The sequence below is a fragment of the Scyliorhinus torazame genome, chromosome 1 (assembly GCF_047496885.1).
Source record: "Scyliorhinus torazame isolate Kashiwa2021f chromosome 1, sScyTor2.1, whole genome shotgun sequence".
Lineage (NCBI taxonomy): Eukaryota > Metazoa > Chordata > Chondrichthyes > Carcharhiniformes > Scyliorhinidae > Scyliorhinus > Scyliorhinus torazame.
The window spans coordinates 148363482-148386823 of NC_092707.1; the positions used below are offsets into that span (position 1 = coordinate 148363482).

Here is a 23342-nt window from a genome sequence, read left to right on the forward strand (position 1 = left end):
GACTAACCGAAGTGCCAGCCCCAGTCCCGGCTGACCTTTAAAGGGTGAGGTAACGAGCTCCAGCTGGGCGGACCTCCGCCCACTAGCGGGGAAGCTCCTATTCTACAAGTCCCATGGGAAGATCGACCAGTATATCCCTGTGGGCCATGTAAGGGTTATTGCAACTTTCCCTCCGCCCAAGTCCTGATTTTCCCCTCCAGTGACCAGCTGAGGGGGCCTTCTTTGCCACTTTGCATGGGGTTGTGCCTCTTGTTGGCTGTGGGTCCAGGTCAGAGGGCATGTATCGAGTCGGACATTGCCTTTTCCATGTAGAATGGTGGGAGCTCGGCTCTGGTTGCGACATTGTCCGGAAGAGCTAATACATCCGTGTACATGTCAGGCCGAGTCGCCATTGCACTGTTGACCCAGACACTAGTTCGTGGTGGGCTGTGCCTCCCGACTGTAGGATGGCACGAAATGTGGTGGAGGCACTGATGTGTCCGGCATGGTTTCCTACGAGGTGGGTTATCTGCCTTTGAGATTCTTCTCCCTGGTTCTGACTTTGTATGAAACTGCCCCTGTTTTCTCCAACATGATCCTTAGGACCCACTGGATACTGTCCTTGAAATTGCAGACATGTACGGCATCTCTTGATTTGAAACCTGTCAGGTGGTTGTGGTACTTTCTCTAGAGGTCTTGCTTCATCTCTACTTTCCCGCCAAGACATGGGAACATTAAGCTCAGGCAGTTTCAGAGATGTTGGCTAATTAGTGGCTCCGCTGGCTCTACCCCGGTCATGATGTGCAGCATAGTCCGGTAGTGGAACAAGAACCATGCCAGCTTTGTTTCAAGGGAGCCCGTATGCTGCTTCCTCATGCTGTGCTTGAATGTTTGAAGAGCTCATTGCATTAAACCATTTGAGGATGGATGGTATGGAGCAGTCCGGATGTGCTTTTCCCCACTGGCACGCATGAATGTCTCAAACTCCTCACTGGTGAACTGGGTCCCATTGTTTGCGACAAGTACCTCTGGTATCCCGTGGGTGCTAAACAATTGACGTAATTTCTCATCGGTGGCTCTTGGGGTTGTAGTGTGCATCTTGATTTGGGTTTATTGTCATGTGTACAGTGAATATTATTGTTCTGCACACAGTCCAGACAGATCGTTCCATACATCTGGGGCGGGATTCTCCACTCCCACGCCAAAGTGGCCGTGCCGTCGTGAACGCCGTCGAGGTTCACGACGGCGCGGAACGGCCCCGGTCCCGACCGATTCAGGCCCTGACAATGGGCCAGGATCGGGGCCGCGTCATCTACACGCGCCAGGCCTTGTCGCCCGCGTAAAAGCGGCGCCGCATAGATGACGTGGCCGGTGCCGCATAACGGGCGTCATCCGCGCATGCGTGGTTGTTGTCCTCTCTAGATCCGCCCCGCAAGAAGATGGGGGACGGATCTTGCGGGGCCGCGGAAGGAAGGAGGTCCTCCTTCAGAGAGGACGGCCCGACGATCGGTGGGCACCGATCGCGGGCCACCCCACATTCCAGGTGAAGCCTGGTGCAGGATCCCCCCTCGCCCCCCCCGCAGGCCGCCCCCCCCAGCGTTCACGCACCGCCCACGACTGCAGCGACCAGGTGTGGACGGCGCCAGGGGGAACCCGCCGTTTTGGCCTGGCCTCAGAATAGCGGGGGTGCCGGAGAATCGCCATTTTGGGTGGCTCCGGTGATTCGCCGGCCTGCGGCCCGCGAAACCCGACCGGGCCGTTCCCGCCGCTTGGGAGAATCGCGGGAGGGTGTCGGACCGGCGTCGCGGGAAATTTTGGCGGCCCAGGCAATTCTCCCAACCGGCGTGGGAGTGGAGAATCACGCCCCTGGTGTATGTCTAGCCATTTCAAGTGGGGTCCATGAAAACTAGAAATATCGACCCCAAGAAAGGCCCAGCAATGTCTTTTAAAGAAAAAAAAATTTTTTTTTAAATGTTTTCAAATTTTCACGAAATATCAACACCCTTGCACCGATCCCCTTAAGGCAAATTTCACCCTCTCCAATTTAATAAACCCCACCATATCGTTGACCCAGGATTCCACGCTTGGGGGCCTCGCATCCTTCCACTGAAGAAGAATCCTTCGCCGGGCTACCAGGGACGCAAAGGCCAGAATTCCGGCCTCTTTCACCTCCTGCACTCCCTGCTCCTCTGCCACCCCAAATATTGCGAGCCCCCAGCCCGGCTTGACCCTGGAACCTACCACCCTCGACACCGTCCTCGCTACACCCTTCCAAAAGTCCACCAGCGCTGGGCACGTCCAGAACATATGGGTGTGATTTGCTGGGCTCCCTGAGCACCTAACACACCTGTCCTCGCACCCAAAGAACCGGCTTATCCTTGCCTCGGTCATGTGAGCCCTGTGCAGCACCTTAAATTGTATGAGGCTGAGCCTCGCGCACGAAGAGGAAGAGTTCACCATCCCCAGGGCATCTGCCCACGTCCCCTCGTCAATCTCCTCACCCAACTCCTCCTCCCACGTACCCTTTAGCTCCTCCACCGAGGCCTCCTCCTCCTCCAGCATCACCTGATATGTTGCCGGGATCCTCCCCTCTCCAACCCACACCCCCGACAGCACCCTGTCCTGGACCCCGCGTGACGGCAACAGTGGGAACCCCACCACCTGCCGCCGAACAAACGCCCTTACTGCATATATCTGAAGGTGTTCCCCGGGGGGAGCCTGAACTTCTCCTCCAGCTCACCCAGGCTCGCGAACTTCCCGTCCACAAACAGGTCCCCCATCCTTCTAATTCCTACCCTGTGCCAGCTCAGGAACCCTCTGTCCATCCTCCCCGGGACAAACCGGTGGTTCCCCCGTATCGTGGACCACACCGAGGGCCCCACCTCCCCCCTGTGACGTCTCCATTGCCCCCAAATCTTGAGAGTAGCCGCCACGAGGTGGTATACCTCGTTGGAGGAAGCGGCAGCGGCGCCGTCACCAGTGCCTCCAGGCTCGTGCCCACACAGGACGCCATCTCCAGCCTCTTCCATGCCGCCTCATCCCCTCCATCACCCACTTGCGCACCATCGCCACGTTGACGGCCCAATAATACCCACCGAGGTTAGGCAGCCCCCCCCCCCTGCACCGCTCCAGGAACATCTTTCTCACCCTCGGGGTCTTCTGCACCCACACAAACCCCATAACACTCCTGTGAACCCGCCTGGAGAAGGCCCTAGGGATCAGGATGGGGAGGCGTTGGAACAGGGACAAAAACCTCGGGAGCACCGTCATTTTAACTGACTGCACCCTACCCGCCAGGGAGAGTGGCAGCAATTCCCACCTCTTAAACTCCTCCTCCATCTACTCCACCAGTCTCGTGAAGTTAAGCTTATGTAGGGCCCCCCAGCTCCTAGCCACCTGGACCCCCAGGTACCTGAAACTCCTCTCCGCCTTTTTTAGCGGGAGCTCACCAATCCCCCGCTCCTGGTCCCCTGGGTGCACTACGAACAACTCGCTCTTCCCTATATTAAGCTTGTACCCGGAGAAACCTCCAAACTCCCTAAGGATCCTCATCACCTCTGGCATTCCCCCCACCGGGTCCGCCACATATAGCAGCAAATCATCCGCATAGAGCGACACCCGATGCTCCTCCCCACCCCTCTCCAGATCATAGACTCCCTCAGAGCCATAGCCAGGGGTTCAATCGCCAGTGCAAAGAGCAGGGGGGACAGGGGACACCCCTGCCTCGTCCCCCGGTGTAGCCAGAAATACTCTGACCTCCTTCTGTTCGTGGCCACACTCGGCACCGTGGCCTCATACAGCAGCCTCTCCCACCTGACGAACCCCTCCCCTCCCCGAACCTTTTCAACACCTCCCACAGGTACCCCCACTCCACCCTATCAAAGGCCTTCTCCGCATCCATCGCCGCCACTATTTCTGCCTCCCCTTCCATCGCCGGCATCATTATAATATTCAAGAGCCTCCGTACATTAGTATTCAACTGCCTCCCTTTCACGAACCCCGTCTGATCCTCGTGTATGACCTGCGGCACACAGTCCTCTAGCCTCATGGCCAAAACCTTTGCCAGCAACTTTGCATGTTCATTTAAGAGTGAGATCGGCCTATATGACCCACACTGTAGGGGATCCTTGACCCGCTTCAGGATCAGGGAAATCAGCGCTCGAGACATCGCCGGGGGCAGTGCCCCCCCCTTCCCTTGCCTCGTTGAAGATCCTTACCAACAGCGGGCCCAGCAGGTCCGAATACTTCTTGTAAAATTCAACCGGGAACCCATCCGGCCCCCGTGCCTTCCCTGCCTGCATGTTCCCTATCCTTTTGACCAACTCGTCCAACTCAACCGGCACCCCCAACCCCGCCACCTGCCCCTCCTCCACCCTCGGAAACCTCAGCCAGTCCAGGAAGTGACCCATCCCTCCCTCCTCCAGTGGGGGCTCAGACCGGTACAGTTCCTTGTAGAAGTCCCTGAAGACCCCATTGATACCCACCGCACTTCACACCGTGCTCCCTCCTCCATCCCTAACTCCCCCGATCTCCCTAGCTGCCTCTCGCTTCCGAAGCTGGTGCGCCAGCATCCGGCTCACCTTTTCTCCGTATTCATATACCGCCCCCTGCACCTTCCTCCACTGCGCCTCCGCCTTCGTGGTGGTCAACAAATCAAACTCAGCTTGGAGGCTACGCCGTTCCTGAAGGAATTCCTCCTCCGGGGCTTCCGCGTACCTCCTATCCACCCTCACCATCTCCCCCACCAACCTCTCCCTCTCTCTCCTCTCCCCCTCTCCTTGTGTGCCCTAATGGAGATCAGCTCTCCTCTGACCACTGCCTTCAGCGCCTCCCAGACCACCCCTACTTGCACCTCCACATTGTCATTAGCCTCCAGGTACCTCTCTATACACTTCCGGACCCGCCCGCTCACCTCCTCGTCCGCCAGCAACCTCATCTCTAGGCACCACAGCGGGCGCTGGTCCCTCTCCTCCCCCAACTCGAGGTCCACCCAGTGCGGAGCATGATCAGAAATGGCTATCGCCGAGTACTCCGTATCCTCCACCCTCGGAATCAGCGCCCTGCTCATGACAAAAAAGTCAATCCGGGAGTAGGCCTTGTGGACATGGGAGAAGAATGAAAATTCCCTGGCCCCCGGCCTCGCAAATCTCCATGGATCCACCCCTCCCATCTGGTCCATGAACCCCCTCAGCACCGTGGCCGCCGCCGGCCTCCTGCCCGTCCTAGACCTAGAGTGATCCAATGTCGGATCCAGCACCGTGTTGAAATCCCCCCCCCCATTATCAGGCCCCCTGTCTCCAGGTCCGGAATCCGGCCCAGCATACGCCGCATGAACCCTGCATCGTCCCAATTCGTGGCATATACATTGACCAACACCACCCGGAGAGCTCCCCCTGCAGCTTGCCACTTACCATCACATACCTACCGCCATTGTCTGCCACAATGCTCGTGCCTCGAACGACACTCTCTTCCCCACCAAGATCGCCACCCCCCGATTGTTAGCATCCAAACCCGAATGAAACACCTGCCCTACCCACCCCTTTCTCAACCTTACCTGATCCGCCACCCTCCGGTGCGTCTCCTGAAGCAAGGCCACATCCGCCTTCAGCCCCTTCAGGTGCGCGAACACCCGGGCCCGCTTGAACGGCCCATTCAGTCCCCTTACATTCCAGGTTATCAGCCGGATCAGGGGGCTACTCACACCCCTCCCCCGCCGACTAGCCATAACCCTTCCTAGGCCAGCCACGTGCCCGCGCCCCCCGCACGGCCCGTTCCCCACAGCGGCAGACCCCAGTCCCGACCTCCTCTACCAACTCCAGCTCTCCCTTGGCCATTCCAGCAGCAGCCCGGTCCCCCCCCCCCCGCCAGCTAGGTCCCCCCCTAGCTGCATTGCTCCCCCCATTGCACTCCCGTTAGTCAGCTGACTCCTGCTGACCCCGGCCACTCCCGCCGCTCCATCTCGACCCCCCCCCCCCGCCCCAGTGTGGACCCCTGTCCACCAGCAGGATCTCATCCATTCCACTCCCAGCGCGGGAGAAAAAGCCCGCGCCTCCCAACTCCGGCTCCGCCCCTTCAACCCTAAGCGCGGGGAAAAGCCCGCGCTTTCCACTCGCCCGGCCCCGCCTCCCCTGGCGCAGCTCCTTTTCCAGGCCCGGTCCCACTACCCCCAACTCAGGCCTCTTCCCCCCCCCCCCCTCACCACCCGCGGGGCCCCATCTCCCCTGCCGACCATCAACACCCCAAGCAGTTTACCTACCCCCCCCAAGAGCCCACCCGGCGGACCTAATCAGAACAATGCCCAATCAACCCCCGAAAAACAAAGAACCCCCCCTCGAAACACAACCCAACAATCCCCAACCATCCCTCCACCGTGTCCCCTCATCCCCGTCCCTTAGTCTGAGTCCAGTTTTTCGTCCTGAACAAAGGCCAGGCCTCCCCCCGGGTCTCGAAGTAATGGTGGCGCTCTTTATAGGTGACACACAGACGTGCCGGCTGCAGCATACCGAACTTCACCCCCTTCCTGTGCAGCACTGCCTTCGCCCGGTTGTACCCGGCCCTCTTCTTCGCCACCTCCGCGCGCCAATCCTGGTAGATCCGGACTTCCGCGTTCTCGCACCTGCTGCTCCGCTCCTTCTTGGCCCACCTTAACACACACTCTCGATCAGCAAACCGGTGGAACCGCATCAGCACCGCCCGCAGAGGCTCGCTGGGCTTGGGCCTCCTCGCCAGCACTCGGTGGGCCCCCTCCAGCTCCAAGGACCCCTGAAAGGCCTCTGCTCCCATCAGCGAATTCAGCATTGTGACCACGTCCAATCCCTCCAGCCCCTCTGGGAGACCCAGGTACCGCAGGTTCTTACGCCTCGACCGGTTCTCCATCTCCTCGAACCTCGCCTGCCATTTCTTGTGGAGCACCTCGTGCGCCTCCACCTTCACTGCCAGGCCCAGCATCTCGTCCACGTTCTCCGAGACCTTCTGCCGGACCTCCCGATCGCCGCCCTTTGGGCCGTCTGGGTCTCCAGAAGCTTATCGATTGAAGCCTTCATCTGCTCCAGCAGCTCTGCTTTCAGTTCCTTAAAACAGCGCTGGAGAAGCTCCTGCTGCTCTTGAGCCCTCCACGCTGCCTCCACGGTGCCTGGTCTCCGCCCGCCGCCATCTTGGTCCTCCTCCCTCGCACCTTTCTTTGCTTCAATGCCACTTTTTTAATCGCTCCACTCCTGGTCCAATCCATACACTATCGGGGGAATGTTGCTGTCCCCTTCCCACACCGGGAAACGTCGAACAAGCGCCGTTACGGGCCCTAAAAAGAGCCCAAAAGTCCGTTTTTAGCGGGAGCTGCCGAACGTGCGACTTAGCTCCGCATAGCCGCAACCGGAAGTCCAAGGCCCAGCAATGTCGATGTGCAAGCGCACTCAGTGGCGCGCTGGCCATTACCAGGGATGGAGCGAGGCCGATGGAGGGAGCTTCTGATGTTCCTGTCATACCAGGCACTGTTTTATCAGATCGCGAGGTCCCTGTCTAGTCCAGGTCACCACAAAAAGCTCCTCGCGAGCAGCTTCATCTTCGAGATACCAGGGTGTCCGCTATGTAAATCTCGCAGGATCGTGTGTTAATCTAGCTATGGGATGACAATGTGGCCTTCCAACAGGAGGATACCATGCTTCACGTTGAGCTCCTGTTGCTTCGTGAGGTAGGGCTGCAGTTCATTTGGGGCGCTTCCTTGCAACCCGTCATGCAGGACAATGTGCGTAATCCACCAGCATGGGGAGTCTTTGAGTCCAAGTGCGGTTCTGCGTGGCTATCCATAAAGGGGACCAGTTTATCCATAACGGGACCAGTTTAGCTCAGTTGGCTGGATAGCTGGTTTGTGATGCAGCACGGGCTTAATTCCTATACTGGCTCAGGGTATTCATGTAAGCCCGCCTTCTAAACCATTCCCCTTGCCTGAGGCGTGGTGATCCTCTGGTTAAATCCCCACTAGTCAGCTCTCCCCCCTCAAATGGAAAAGCAGCCTATGATCATCTCGGTCTATGGCAACTTTACATCCATAACGTTTAGAGCCATCACAACTATCTGTTAATGGTGGAGAAGGGGGACTCACAAGCAGAGGGAGTCAACTGAGGACATCAGCATTTGCTATCTGTACTGCTAGGCGATGCTCAAACGTATATTCACAAGCTGCTAATGACAATGCCCAAAGTTGGATTCGGGCAGAGGTTATCGGAGGAATCCTCTTGTCCTCCTTGAAGAGATCCAGTGAGGCTTATGGTCCGTTCTAATAGTAAAAGAGTGCCCATAGACGTACTGGTGGAACTTTTCCACCTCATATGTCATTGCCAATCCTTCCTTCTCTATTTAGGCGTAGCGGCACTCTCCATCAGCCAGCGTCTTGGACTGATATGCCATTGGACATTCTGTGCGGTCATCCCACTGGTGGATGTAGCCAGATAAAATGGCTAACTCCCAATTTAGAATGGCCAACCCCGATTTCAAATGGCGAACGGAAAAGGCTGATGGGAAAATCAGCCAACAGGACTAAAACAAGCAGCTGCAGGTAAAACTGTGTATTCGCCTCTAGGAAGGCCAGACAAGATCGATACCTGCAGCCATCAGCACAACAAAACACCAGCCATCTGAATATTAATGAGCAATCCCCGGGAACAATGTGCAACATTTTAGATACAAAGCCAACCCAGACTTTGCGGCGCCAGCAGAAGCCTACACAAAGGGAGGTGAACGATCACCCCAAGACCACCCATCGATCAAGGAATCGCTCCAGCATTGGAGAATATCGAACCAAGTGATTGGGACAAAGTCCAATCACTTGGAACCAGGTACAGGGTCCGCCCCGAAAGGCGGGAAGCCCCTGGGGACTATAAGAATAGAGTCCAAGTTCAAATCGACCCTTCTCCTCTCTGCCACCCTTCTGCGACCCCTTCTGCTGCTACCCCTTCTGCAACCTCCTGCTTCTTCTTCTGACCGGGTCACTCAGCAACGCAGACCAACCCTTGACAGTGACTTGGTCCAGCCATCGCGAAACATCCCATCAGTCTTACTTCAACACTCGCAACGAGATAGGCGCTCCTAGCTATCAATCTGTACCAGCTTCGAATCCCGCAGGCTCAGAACCCGAACAAAAGGCCATTCGTTTCCCTGACCTGGTGGGCCATTTCCAAGTTATGGAGCAGCGCTCCGAAAGCTAGTGACATCGAAACAAACCTGTTGGACTTTAACCTGGTGTTGTAAGACTTCTTACCAATTTCCAAGTTAAGTATTGGCCTGTTAGTTGTAGGAAGTAGCTTAGACGTAGAATTTATGCATGAGTATTGATTACTGTATATAATAAATGTGCTTTGATTTAATTCTTACTAAGCGGTGTATTGGATTATTGATCATTACACGGACTTGAACCACGTGGCGGTATCAGAAAGATACCTGGCGACTCAAGAGCAAAGGTGATAGAACAGAGCAATTAAACTAAGGCTAAAGTTAGCAGCAACATGGAACAACACTGTTCCAATGCCAAACGGGGGGGGCATTGCAAATGAAGATCAGCAGCCTCGGAGGGTCATAGTGTGTCAACAGCTGAGAGGGCAATAATTGCCTTTTTATCCTAGCTTCCTCCTGTGGTGCTCTCCACGCCTATTTTTGAGTTTTTTTCAGCAGTGCATGCAGGAGTGCCAATAGAATAGCCAGGTTTGCGATAAATGTGCAAACTCCACACGGACAGTGACCCGGGGCCAGGATCGAACCCGAATCCTCGGCGCCATGAGGCAGCAGTGCTAATCACTGTGCCACCATGCCACTCTTGAGTTTTGTGATGTTGATTGAGGGATAGATATTGGCTTACTTCGAATAGAATCATGCAATCTTTTATATCCATTTGAGATGACAATGTGGCCTTGTTTTAATGTCTCATTTCGAAGACAAAGCAGATTTTTTCTATGCTGGCTGACCTCAACCAATTATTCCACACTTTGAAAACCAATAAAAAAACTAGCCATGTTTCGGAACAGCCTGTAGAACAATTAAACTCTGACACCACCCTTTGCTTGTTATTCCTAACTAGATGTTGTGGCCTAAAGTTTCCTTATGCCAGCAGGATAATACAGCTAGTGGGAAGCAAAAAACGTGGCCATTCCAATGTTGCCTCCATAGTGGGGACAAATATTTTCCTGATGATGTTTGTAAAATATGAAGTACCTCGTGCTATGCCCCAGGCAGTCTGCTAATTTAAAAAGCCACGATTTGCATACCAATAAATTCAACACTGTCCTCCCTTTCTCACCGCAATCACCATCAATGTTTGTCTAATTATAGATTCCATGTGGGTGAAGACGGTGAAGTCAATGAGGTTCCTGTTGAGGGAACATGTATTTGAACAGGTTTGTACTCCAAATTAATCCTGGTGTATTTTCATGCAGCCTGAAATCAGTGTGATGATTTATGACATTCAGTGTGATATGACACTGTGATCAGTGTTGTGACCCCATTGAACCCATTGAGGTAATATGACATTATTGAGCTGGTGATGCTTGTGCCCACTTCACTATCCACAGACTGCAGAACAGAACATGAAGCCACTAGTTGAATTTGTTTGAAGCTGAGGTTGAAGACGTTTCGTTCAGCAAATGGATGTGGGAGGAAAATGGCATCAATAGTAACATTTGCAGCAGATATATATTATAGCTCCTATCTTTCCAATTTTAAACTGAAGAAGGTTCGAGTTTATTCAAGACTTGATGTTGGACAGTAGAATGAGAGAGATTGTGAAAGGATAGATGTAGGGATATCAGCACACAAATATGGAAGTCCCTGCCCCCACCGCCAACTTGTGGGTGTCATATCCAAAGGACAATGGGCGGGATTCTCCCATTGTGAGACTCTGGTGGTATCTTATCTACTGGCAGAGTGGTGGGAACCAGCGCCAGATTCTACGCTTGGAATCTCATTAATTATGCACAGATGAATTGCGCCCCCCTGCCCTCCAAGTCACGTGGCAGACTGACAGCTGATTTGTCTGTCCGTTATCAGTTGGCAGGTTCAAAAGACCCTGTGCAATATTTAAATACCTTTTGCTATGATGCCACTTCGTGCTATAATTGGACGGAAAGGGGCAGCACGGTGGTGCAGTGGTTAGCACTGCTGCATCACGGCGTCGAGGTCCCAGGTTAGATCCCGGCTCTGGGTCACTGTCCGTGTGGAGTTTGTACATTCTCCCCGTGTTTGCGTGGATTTCGCCCTCACAACCCAAAGATATGCAGGCTAGGCTAAATTGCCCCTTAATTGGAAAAAATGAATTGGTTACTCTAACTTTAAAAAAATAATAATAATAATTGGACGGAAAGATCCCAGAATGTAACCCTGGCTCAAAAGAACATAACTTCTTTTTAGAAAACGTTGAAGAGCAGTCACAGGACTGCTAATTAGTTTTAGTAACAAGAAAAAAATACATGATCAAATCTTTTTAAGCAATGCTTTCTCTCAACTGCTACCATCAAAGTTTTGCTTTCAGATTTTACACCTCCCTCTTCAAGATCTCTTTTGTCTTAAATGCTGTTAAAAAAGCTCCGAGACGATTATTTCAAATAATGTCTCCCAAATCTCCAAAACCTGAAAATCACTTCAGATATCTTTTTCCCATTTCAGCCGCCTTCTCAGTTCTAGCTGTCTTTACTGAATAGTGTAGCCACGTAAAATGGCTGCGTTCCGATTAATCTGGCCAAAACCCAGTTTGAAATGGCTAACCCGAAAGACTGCTGGGAAAAGCAGCTAAGAAGACACAAGCAGGCAGCTGCAGACAGTATTGCATATTCGGCTCATGGAAGTTAGCCCAGATCGATACTCAGGGCTATCAACAGCCCATCAACCCAGGTATTTGCAGTTGCATTCAGGACTGTTTGCAGCCCATCTACTCAGACATCCACAGTTAAATCGGCTATTCCCGGGAACAATTAGCAATTGAACACCGGGCCAGACCTGTCGGCGCCTGCAGTGGCCGAAACAAAGACAGGTGAGCGACCACTCCCTGATCGAGGAATCGCCTCACCATTGGACACATCGACCCCAGAGATTGGGGACAGATCCAATCACTTGGGACTCAGGGTCAAGGGCCGCCCCGGGAGGCGGGAAGCCCCTGGGCCCTATAAAAGTGAGGGTCCAAGTTCAGATCTCTCTCTCTCTCCTCTTCGCCTGCTCGGGACCTTCGCAAGAACAGCAACCGGCGACAGAAAATTTGAATCCAGCGATCGCTATCCGGTAGAGACACCTAGCCACCGACCTGTAGCAGCCTTTTGAATCCCGCGGGCCAGGTTTGACTGGACAAGCCATTCGTTTCCCTGACCTGGTGGGCTCTTCCTAAGTTAAGTATTGGCCAGTAGTGATAGGTTTATTATCTAGAAAGTAGTATTAGGGTATTAATATTGCTTGTTGTATATAATAAATGACCGTTTTAATCCTTACTAAGCGGTGTGCTGTATTATTAATCATAGCCTGAACTTGAACCACGTGGCGGTATCATAAAGACACCTGGCGACTCACGAGCAAAGGTGACGTAATCAGAGCAAATAGACTAAGGTTAAAAAAAGAGCAACATAATTGGCGACATCCTGACGGGACCCGACTTAGAAGTGGAAAACCACTCCGGGTGAACCCCAACATTTTGAATTAGAATCCAATCGGAAACAAAAAAAAAAAACCATAAGTGTTCAAGCGGTTCTGGTTAATAATTCACAATTCGGAAGTGTGTATATGCATGCGTAACTAACAGGGTTATAAGGCAAAACTGATAGATTTTTTGTTGCGTCAAAACTATCAGCAGTTGGTATTTCGGAAATTAGCGCAAGCCGTACCCGCATCTACCACACCACCTTAGCCCCCTGTTCCAAATTCCAACGTAATGAGCAGATAAGAGAGAGCCATGCAAGCGATGCAGCGCCTCATGAACCCCGAAGATTTTGCTGTCGCACCAGCCAGCAGCGTAGGAGCGGGACAGTGTCCCGTTTGGGAAGTGGAAATCCGCAAAATTCTGCAGGGCAAAGGATGGCCCATGTGGAAGGATTTCTGCAATAACGACGACTCAGGTCCTGGAAGTATAGGGCATACTTGGTGGGAGAACCTGAGTGAGATCCACAAAAAGAATTTAGGAAAAGCGCGCAAGCCGATGGCAATTGTGTCCTGTCTGGCACAATTGCGAGGCACCGAGGAGGTCGTCAGGACGCTCCGCAAGGAAATGGAAGGCATACATCGGATGAGTAAAATCGATGTATGCGAAGTTGAGAAAGAGAACCTGGAGTTAAAAGGGAAATTAGCAGCAAAGGACGAAGAGGTGGCTGACGCCAAACGGGGTCACCAATCTTGTCTGGCGCACTTGAGTAGTTTCCAGTCACAATATGAAAAGGCTTATCAGGACCTGCAGCGTGCAGTCCTGGTAAAGAAAGAAACAGAAAACCAGTTAGAGAAGCTCCAGAAACAACGCAGTGATCTCAAGGCAGCCTTGAGAGCGCTCCACGCCACAACCACGGAACAAAGGCAGAGTACTTTGGACCATGCAAAGTGCCGAAAGCAGATTGCAGACTTGAAAGCACTGCTTTCTGTCCAAAAGGGATTTCATGAAACCTTTGGGTAAAGTTTAGACCAGGAAGACGGCCCTGATTGGGAAGAATTGCAAGAGACAGCGCAGAGATATGTTCAGGGAGCATGTGCGCAGGGAAAACCCCAAAGGAGGAAAGCACCCCCACCCCCCACACAACAGATAATACAGGCTCTCATGAACCCTGTAACAACCCACCGCACCGCCACAGCAGACGAGGCGGAGGCCTTATATTCCATTCCCCTCACAGTGACCCAATTACGGGACGCGTGTGCTAAAATCACACCGTTCCTCCCCGCTTCAGACCCACACCATTTCTTTGCCACCGTCAAACACCAGGCGACCATGTACGGCCTGGATGAGAAAGAGCAGGTAAAGCTCACGGTCCTCAGCTTAGACCCATCGGTCGCAGCAGCCCTTCCCGACTCACAGAATGTAGGAGGAGGCACCCTTGCAGAAATGCAGGCCGCCATCCTGGATGCGATCGGGTACAATCGGGGCGACCCCGTAGACGGTCTGAATAAATGCAGACAGAAAAAGTCTGAACACCCCACAGCGTTCGCAGGACGCTTGTGGATTCATTTTGAAGCCGTTTTTGGCAACGTAGATTGTGCCCATTTGTCCCCAGACAATATGGCCAAGTGGACCCGCACCCTTATCTCCCATGCCACGGAAGCAGGACAGAATGCCTGTAGTAATTATGACCCCTCGGAGGAGGCTCATGATGAGAAGTGGGTGGTCAAAAGATTGTCCCGCGTTTGGGAACAAGCGGCTCACGGCAAATCAGCAACTAGAACCCCCGAGGAAAACCAAGCCGCCGCAGACGTGCAGGCAGTAAGAACCACTCTTCACAACCCCGCCTGGATAAACGAGGGAAAGAACAGCCCCCCAGCCAAACCGCAAGAGTGCTACAATTGCGGACAGTTGGGACATTTTGCTAGAGAATGCAATGGCCCTAAGAAACCACAGAGTGCCCAACCGACAGGCACTCTCGAGAAGAAAAAGGCAGAGCCCATAGAGACCAAGAACTGAGGTGTCCACATGATGATTTAAAGGAGACACTTAGACCCATCGGTCGCAGCAGCCCTTCCCGACTCACAGAATGTAGGAGGAGGCACCCTTGCAGAAATGCAGGCCGCCATCCTGGATGCGATCGGGTACAACCGGGGCGACCCCGTAGACGGTCTGAATAAATGCGGAATGTTTTACATTGTCTGTCTGTTTGTTAAATGTTGTTCGTTGTCTGTCTGTTTGTTAAATGTTGTTCGTCCTACAGGAGAATTTTCTCACCGCCCCACACCCATTCACTTGAACTTTTAAACTTTTCCCACTGACACCCACCGCGGCCACACGCCCATTCTGCCGATACCTCTGAGGACTTGCCTCAGACACCCGATCGTAGCTACTCTTCCGATTTGATGGTAGAATCAGAACAGTAACCCCACCATGATGACTACATTTTTGTCCGTTCTTTGGTCGCTCAGGCAGTGGCGAAACGGCGTGAGACCCGCCCTGCCTGGGGACCCCCCAGTTGGTCAAAAACGCTCGGGTAGGGAAGATACGGTATTGGTAGCCGTCCTACCCGGGGACTCCACCCAAATCTTACCCGTCGCGGCCCACACGCACCTCATTCGACCTTTTCTTTCAAAAACAGTTTTATTTTATTTAGGCAACCTTTGGGTTGCTGCCACATGCTATTTACATCCTGGAACATTTGGATGATAAACCTAGCACTGGTCCACCATTGGGAAGTGTGCCGTGTCCAAACATTTGTTTTGAAAAAAAAAATGGGGGGGGGGGAGAGTCACATACTGTGACCAATTATAAGGGTTTAATTGGCCCCAAGAAGGACAGACACACTAACACACCAGATATTAAACCGAAGTATTTACACACACTACGCTTGTCTTACAGAACTCCAGAAGCTCCGAGTCCGGAGAAAACCAGCGAACACAGGAAAAGGAAAGAAAGAAGACAGCCATGAGGACTCCTTTCTTCGTGATCAACACTCTTTTGATGAACTTTTGGTTGCGCAGGAACGCGGACCCCATCACTCCAAACCCCTTTACTGTTAACACTTCACTGCCCCGTAGTACCGAGGGCCCAGTCACCAACCACACTGCATTATCCTGGTGTGCCAAGTTCATAACTTGGTACTCCCTATCGTACATCATTGAGGCACTGTTGGCATTGGCTATACTCAGTTGTGCAGTACAGACCATGCGCCTCCGCAAGTGGAAAAGGAGAGCGTACCGCGCTCGAACTCCGGTCTATCGGATCCGATCCCCGATATTCGGCTATGACCAGACCCCAGACCCCCGCGACATATGAATAATAAAACATGCACTGGCGGTTTTTCTTGTAAATAAAAAGAAAATGTATGATCCTGAGCTTGACTGCCAAGCCAGGAAAGAGTATATTAAATGTTGTGATTGTTATTGTATGTTCAGAGAGATAAGATTGTATAATGCTTGAAGAATTGTTTAGGTAAAATTAGAGGTTCCCAGTTAATTTTTTAAATAGATACATGCCCCTGCCTGACATAGCGCCCTCAAGAATTGTTTAGGTAATTTTTTGTGCATAGCTAGGGTCAGAGTAGTGGCCATGTAGGAGGTGCCCCCCCCCCCCCCCCCCCCCCCAATCAGGGAACGAAAAGGACAAAATTTATGTGATCCTTCACGCTTTGCGTTAGGATCACAAGGCGGGAATGTAGCCACGTAAAATGGCTGCATTCCGTTTAATCTGGCCAAAACCCAGTTTAAAATGGCTAACCCGAAAGACCGCTGGGAAAAGCAGCTAAGAAGACACAAGCAGGCACCTGCAGACAGTATTGCATATTCGGCTCTGGGAAGTTAGCCCAGATCGATACTCAGGGCTATCAACAGCCCATCAACCCAGGTATTTGCAGTTGCATTCAGGACTGTTTGCAGCCCATCTATTCAGACATCCACGGTTAAATCGGCTATCCCCGGGAACAATTGCAACATATTAGCAATTGAATACCGGGCCAGACCTGTCGGCGCCTGCAGTGGCCGAAACAAAGACAGGTGAGCGACCACCCCCCGATCGAGGAATCGCCTCACCATTGGACACATCGACCCCAGAGATTGGGGACAGATCCAATCACTTGGGACTCAGGGTCAAGGGCCGCCCCGGGAGGCGGGAAGCCCCTGGGCCCTATAAAAGTGAGGGTCCAAGTTCAGATCTCTCTCTCCTCTTCGCTTGCTCGGGACCTTCGCAAGAACAGCAACCGGCGACAGTAAGTTTGAACCCAGCGATCGCTATCCGGTAGAGATACCTAGCCAACGACCTGTAGCAGCCTTTTGAATCCCGCGGGCCAGATTTGACTGGACAAGCCATTTGTTTCCCTGACCTGGTGGGCTCTTCCTAAGTTAAGTATTGGCCAGTAGTGATAGGTTTATTATATAGAAAGTAGTATTAGGGTATTAATATTGCTTGTGTATAATAAATGACCGTTGTTTTAATCCTTACTAAGCGGTGTGCTGTATTATTAATCATAACTTGAATTTGAACCACGTGGCGGTATCATAAAGATACCTGGCGACTCATGAGCAAAGGTGACGTAATCAGAGCAATTAGACTAAGGTTAAAAAAGGAGCAACAATAGTTCTGATGCTAGTTCTGTATCCTAGCATCTTTAACCTCAGGCTTCTAGTTTTCTTTACTAGTTGGATTTTAGCTCTCTGCACTTGTTTTCTTAATCATTACTCCATGGTATGGCTTTACTTATCGCAAAGCTGAGAGAGATGTTCCTTCTTTAACTTTTTAAACCAACTGCCAATGAATTCAGCTAAAACTAAACTCAAGAAACCTTTAAAATTTAAAAGGGCACCAGTTGTTAAGCAACGGCCTCATGCTTCTGCCAGCTTTTATTTACTCTTCTCGCTGTAACCTCTCGAAGCAGTTTGAATTGAAACCAAAATCCCCACACATACAAAACACCAGCAGGAATCGATCTATTTACCCTTCCTTACACAGAAACACTAAATTAAACCCACTTAAAAGTATACCTTATTTCTAATATTTTCCAATACAAATATAAATCCCTTAAAATTACCTTTATTTTCCTAACACAGTGCAATGCACTCGTATCACTTTCCAGCCCACTTGTCTTCACCGGCCCATGCAGGATGTCAGCCAATAAGGCTAGTTGCTTCAGGAAGAAGTCTGCTTCTTGGTTCAACCATCCTTCCACAGAGCGCCCATCACCAATAAGGAGACCATGCCGCACTTGGATCTCTACGCACCTCACCTGGAGTCTTTGGGAATCCTCTTCCAATAAACAATATGGTTTCCCTTTTACTCCCTTGTTTGTCAGCTTTTCATGCAGCCCTGTCAGGATCCAGCTTCCCTCCTTTCAGTTTTCCCTCTGCCATCCATTTTTCGTCACCTTCATCCACCTCCTTGTCCTTCTGTGCCTGCCATTGTGAGCCCTCCCCCCTTGCATCCTTGCGCAGCCTTCTTCCACATTGCCTCCTTATCTTCTTCAGACCAACCCCTCCTCACTCCAGCCTCATCTCGTACTCTATCCCCGTCGAACTTCGGACCTTTGTTGCCGAGGTTTTATGGGATGTGCAGCAGAATCCTGTCTGGATAGACCTGGTGTGTGGCACCAGTGGGAAGGGGGCCCCTGTACTCTCCAACCTCAGGCACAGTACTGATCTGCGACAGTGACACAGGAGGGACAGTGGTCCAGCAGCACGGTGCTTTCCACAAAGACCAACTTGACATGGAAATGGGGAGGAGGAACTAGTCTACCCTGCCAGAGAAGTTAACTGCACATCAGGAGTAGCAGAGCACTAGGTAGAAAGGCTTTAATGCACTGATCTTGCGAACTGCCTTGTGCATGACACTCTTTAGCAATTGGGTTTCAGACTGATGTTAGTTCATATTGGCATGAAAGATCAGGGCCGGTATTCTCCGGTATCCGGCGAGGCGGGCCGTACCGGTGCCGAGGAGTGGCGTGAACCACTCCAGCGTCGGGCCGCCCGGAAGGTGCGGAATCCTCCGCACCTTCGGGGGCTAGGTCGGTGCCGGCAGGGTTGGCACTGCGCCAACCAGCGGCGAAGAGCCTCCGCCGGCTTGTGCAAGTTGGCGCATGCGCAGGAGTGCCAGCGTGTTCTGGCGTATGCGCAGAACCCCTGGCATATTCCCTGCACATGCGCAGGGGTTTTCTTCTCCTCGCCGGCCACGGCGGAGCTTTACAGCGGCGGGCGCGGAGGGAAAGAGTGCCCCCACGGCACAGGCCCACCCGGGGATCGGTGGGACCCGATTGCTGGCCAGACCCACCCCCGTGGCCGGATCCCCCTGTGCTCACCCCGTGGACGCCGCAGGCCGCCCGCAGAGCCAGGTCCCGCCGGTGCGGACCTGGTCTAATACACGCCAGCGGGATTGGCCGAAAACAGGCGGCCGCTCGGCCCATCGCGGAGCGGGGAATCGCCAGGGGGGACCGGCGCGGTGCAATTCCCACCCTCGCCAAAAAAGCGGCGGCGGAGAATTCGGCAGCTGGCAGCGAGGCGGGATTCACACCGACCCCCCGCCGATTCTCCGACCTGGCGGGGGGTTGGAAAATCCTGCCCTTGGAAGTCCAGATGGAATGACAGTGGGCAGCCTTTTTAATAAGCATTCGTAACATGTAAAAGAATGCAAATGACTTTTATGCCACCAGTGGGAAGACCAACCAGCCATTGGGAGAGTTGCAATATGATTTTATGCCGGTGGATTTCTGGGGCGAGATTCTCTGACCCCCCGCCAGGTCGGAGAATCGCCGGGGGCTGGCGTGAATCCCGCCCCCGCCGGTTGCCAAATTCTCCGGCACCGGATATTCGGAGGGGGCGGGAATCGCGCCGCGCCGGTTGGCGGGCCCCCTCCGGCGATTCTCCGGCCCGGATGGGCCAAAGTCCCGCTGCTAGAATGCCTGTCCCGCCGGCGTGGATTAAACCACCTCTCTTATCGGCGGGACAAGGCAGCGTGGGCGGGCTCCGGGGTCCTGGGGGGGGGGGGCGCGGGGCGATCTGGCCCCGGGGGGTGCCCCCACGGTGGCCTGGCCCGCGATCGGGGCCCACCGATCCGCGGGCAGGCCTGTGCCGTGGGGGCACTCTTTTCCTTCCGCCTTCGCCACGGTCTCCACCATGGCGGAGGCGGAAGAGACTCCCTCCACTGCGCATGCGCAGGAATGCCGTGAGCGGCCGCTGACGCTCCCGCGGATGCGCCGCCCGGCAGTGTCATTTCCGCGCCAGCTGGCGGGGCACCAAAGGCCTTTCCCGCCAGCTGGCGGGGCGGAAATCAGTCCAGCGCGGGCCTAGCCCCTCAAGGTTAGGGCTCAGCCGGTCAAGATGCAGAGGATTCCGCACCTTTGGGGCGGCGCGATGCCGGACTGATTTGCGCCGTTTTTGGCGCCGGTCGGCGGACATTGCGCTGATTACGGAGAATTTCGCCCCCTGACTTTTTTGCTCCTGCTGGATTCTCCGCTCTTGCGAGATGGATGAATTCTGTTCATCATGACGGTGATGAAAAGGCCAAGGATTGATCTTCGGGAGATTCTGGAGGTAACTGGGCAGGGAAGAAGGTGTTGAAACATTGTTGAAAATGTACTGGCTTTGGAATGTTTTTGGTGTTGTTTGACCCATGTTCAGGTTCTCTCTCTGTATTTCAGGAAAAGCTAATGCATACAGTGATGTGGTTCAGTCCAACTGTGGTAAAACAATTTCTGAGAGCACTGGCAGCCTATGGATATCCACATATCTCACGAGAGTTGGAGAAGCACATGAGCCGTACAAATATCATCCGATTCAGGGATGGGAAACCACTTGGGAAGAAGATGTGCAAAGAAATAGATGGTGTGTAAAGTGTTATTTGTTATAAGTTGGTGCTCAACATAATCTCAACACTAATGCTGCAATCCTCACCCCTGCCTTTTTAGGTCCTATATTTAGTTATTCCAATATGCTCCTAGCTGATCCCGCTCCTTCACTTGGATTTCAGGATGTCTAAAACTCTGCTGCATGTATCCTGACTTGCACAAAGTTCCTGATCACATTTCACTTATTGACCTACTATGATTCAGGTTTCCCCCAACACTTCAAATTTAAACTTGTCTTATCCTTCATGTTCTCACCGGCACCAGGGTCTGCTACCCTCTCTAGCCCTACAACAACTTCTACCCAACGCTCCAGGATGAATATTTGTGCCGGGAGCGGAGATCCATGAATGGCCATCTAGTCTTCTTGTGCTACTATTTTTTATGAAATGGAAGTAAGGACTGTTTGAATCCTGAATCTGCTACCAGAGGGAAACATAATTGAGTCACAATTTTCACGGGAGTAATGCTTTAATTGGTGTGGAGATGATTTTGGTTGCCAATTAGCACTGGTTGGGGCAGGAATGGAGGCAGGCCAAATGAAGTGTGGACTCAATTTGAATTCACCACAGCAGCCAATTCTGTTGCTGTTGTACCCTTCCAAGCCACATAACTTCCTGACTTGGAAACAAATCCTCATTCCTTGACTGTCGCTGGGTCAAAGATCTGTACCTCACTCCCTCACAGCTCTGCAAGTGTACCTACACCAGATAGATAGCAACGGATCAGGAACGTAGCTCACTACCACCTTCTCAAGGGTATCTAGGTATGGGCAGCAAATTCTAGCCTTGCCAGTAACTTGCATTTCCCAGGAACAAATAAAAAGAAACGATAATGACTTCACCCATCCCCCGACCTGGCAAACATGACCGGAGATAGTAACAGTATCGGGGAAGCCAGCATACCAGTGTTCACTGGTATTTTGGACTCTGCCTGCCGATGTTCCTGTCCCCATTGGGGGTACAAAACTTCATCTCTCTGTTTCTCCAACTTTGGCCTCATGTAGCTCATTATGTCTCTCTTCATCCCCTCCCCACCCAGCCATATAGGTTTTGGCTCGTGGTCTATTTTTATCTGATTAAATTTCTATAAAGCAGTTTGGGATGTTTTTCTATGTAAAAATCATTACATAATTACAAACTGTTGTTGTTTGACATCATAGCCATCAACCTGAACTGTGACATTCTCTTCAAAATGTTGTTTGTCTCTCAACCTATCTGCCATCATCATGTGTCTCCTTTCTTCCCTCCACACCCTTCCCCAGCCCTCCCAACAATCCGCTCTTCACTGTTGTGCATGCCTCAAAACCACACTGTTAATTTCAAACATAAACAATTCTTTTATGATGTATTTCTCCTCAGGCATTCATTATGTTAATGCTGCTATGCCCGCTGCTGAAAGCTGCCCACCCAACATACAATTGCACACCAAACACTTGTTACCTTCCAATGTTTATACATATCAAAATGATTTAGTCTTTACTTTCAATTTTGGCTGTCCCCCCTCTTCTGATCCCTGGCTGTTCCGAATGGCAGGGGCTCTGGCCTCTGAATGGAAGGCAGTAGCCAAAGATTTGAGTTTCAGTGACGTAGACATAAGGAAAACAGCCTCAGATTCTTGGTACAATCACCAGCACCGAATGTTTCACTTCCTGAAGAGACTAATGGAAGAACAAAGTGTGAAATTCACAGAGCTGTGCTTCCTGCTGCTGTGTGAAGGCAAAGAATATAAATGTTACAGGTACCTCCAGGATATTATCGGTGCAGCCCTACCTAATGCGAGTTGTTCACGTGTTTTAAGGTAAGATGATTTCTTTGTGAATATTTACATTAGTGAAGAGATGGCAAAACATGTTTGGTTTGAATAAGAGATAGATAAATAGAAAATGTATGCACCCCAACCAATAACAAGATTATAGAAACACAGATTCAAATTAGGCACTGGGATCAAATGATGCAAGTTTCTTGTTGGCTGAAGACAGAAGCTGAATATTATCCGTGTTTACTGATGCTGGAACTACAGGGCTTCCTCTGCTTCAGAGTTTCAAAATGTTCCCTTGATGAAGGGGGAAATCTTAAAATTTATTGTCAAGTGTTCCCCACCAATAGGGGATTGAACAGGTACAAAGGAAAGGGATCTCCGATAAGTGGCAGTAGATTGGGATCTGTATAATCATGCTTAGCCTTTTGTCCAACCCCTCCTTAAATTCTGATTAGAATTGGAAACTTTCTGACTGCTGCACATCTCTACTAATAAATAATGACCGTCTCATGTCCATGGTTTAAAGCTCGCACAAATTTTCCCTTTGTTAAAAATCAACTAATCAAAACCCCAGTTTCTTAGAACCATTTAATCGTAAGTTCAATGGCATCCAAAATAATTGGGTTATCATGATGTCTTCTCATCCAAGCTTAACCATAAAAATAATACTTCTACCATAATAACCGGAAAACAGGGGTTGGTTTAGCACAGTGGGCTAAATAGCTGGCTTGTAAAGCAGACCAAGGCCAGCAGCTTGGGTTCAATTCCCGTACCAGCTTCCCCGAACAGGCGCCGGAATGTGGCGACTAGGGGCTTTTCACAGTAACTTCATTTGAAGCCTACTTGTGACAATAAGCGATTTTCATTTCATTTCATTTAACAGAAGGGTGGATTCAGAAAACTGTGTCTTAAACTCATTGTCATTCCATCTTCCAAATCCTCCAACGTGGTTGCTGGATGGGCCAAAGCACTGCTGGTTTTCTCCCATTGGTTTCTGCTTTGTTCCCTGAGCTTGGATTGAACTACTGAGCCCTGAGCCTTGATGCATTTTGGGTTTGATATGTGTAATCTTAATACACCAAACAGTTTTCAGGCTTGACAGTTGGTAATTGGTACGATTTTTATATCTTGCAA

General features: G+C 51.8%; 1 protein-coding gene across 4 annotated transcripts in view; it reads left to right on the plus strand.

Annotated features, from left to right (window-relative positions):
- LOC140414727 (uncharacterized) overlaps positions 1-23342 on the plus strand; it is a 147110-nt gene that overhangs the window by 49049 nt on the left and 74719 nt on the right. For 2 of the 4 annotated variants that reach the window (XM_072501001.1, XM_072501003.1), the window contains exons 5-7: positions 10297-10361; positions 20244-20427; positions 21809-22247. In XM_072501001.1, the coding sequence (XP_072357102.1) occupies positions 10297-10361; positions 20244-20427; positions 21809-22247 (688 nt within the window). The remainder of the gene's footprint in view (positions 1-10296; positions 10362-20243; positions 20428-21808; positions 22248-23342) is intronic. The other 2 variants (XM_072501002.1, XM_072501004.1) reach the window with 2 other exon arrangements.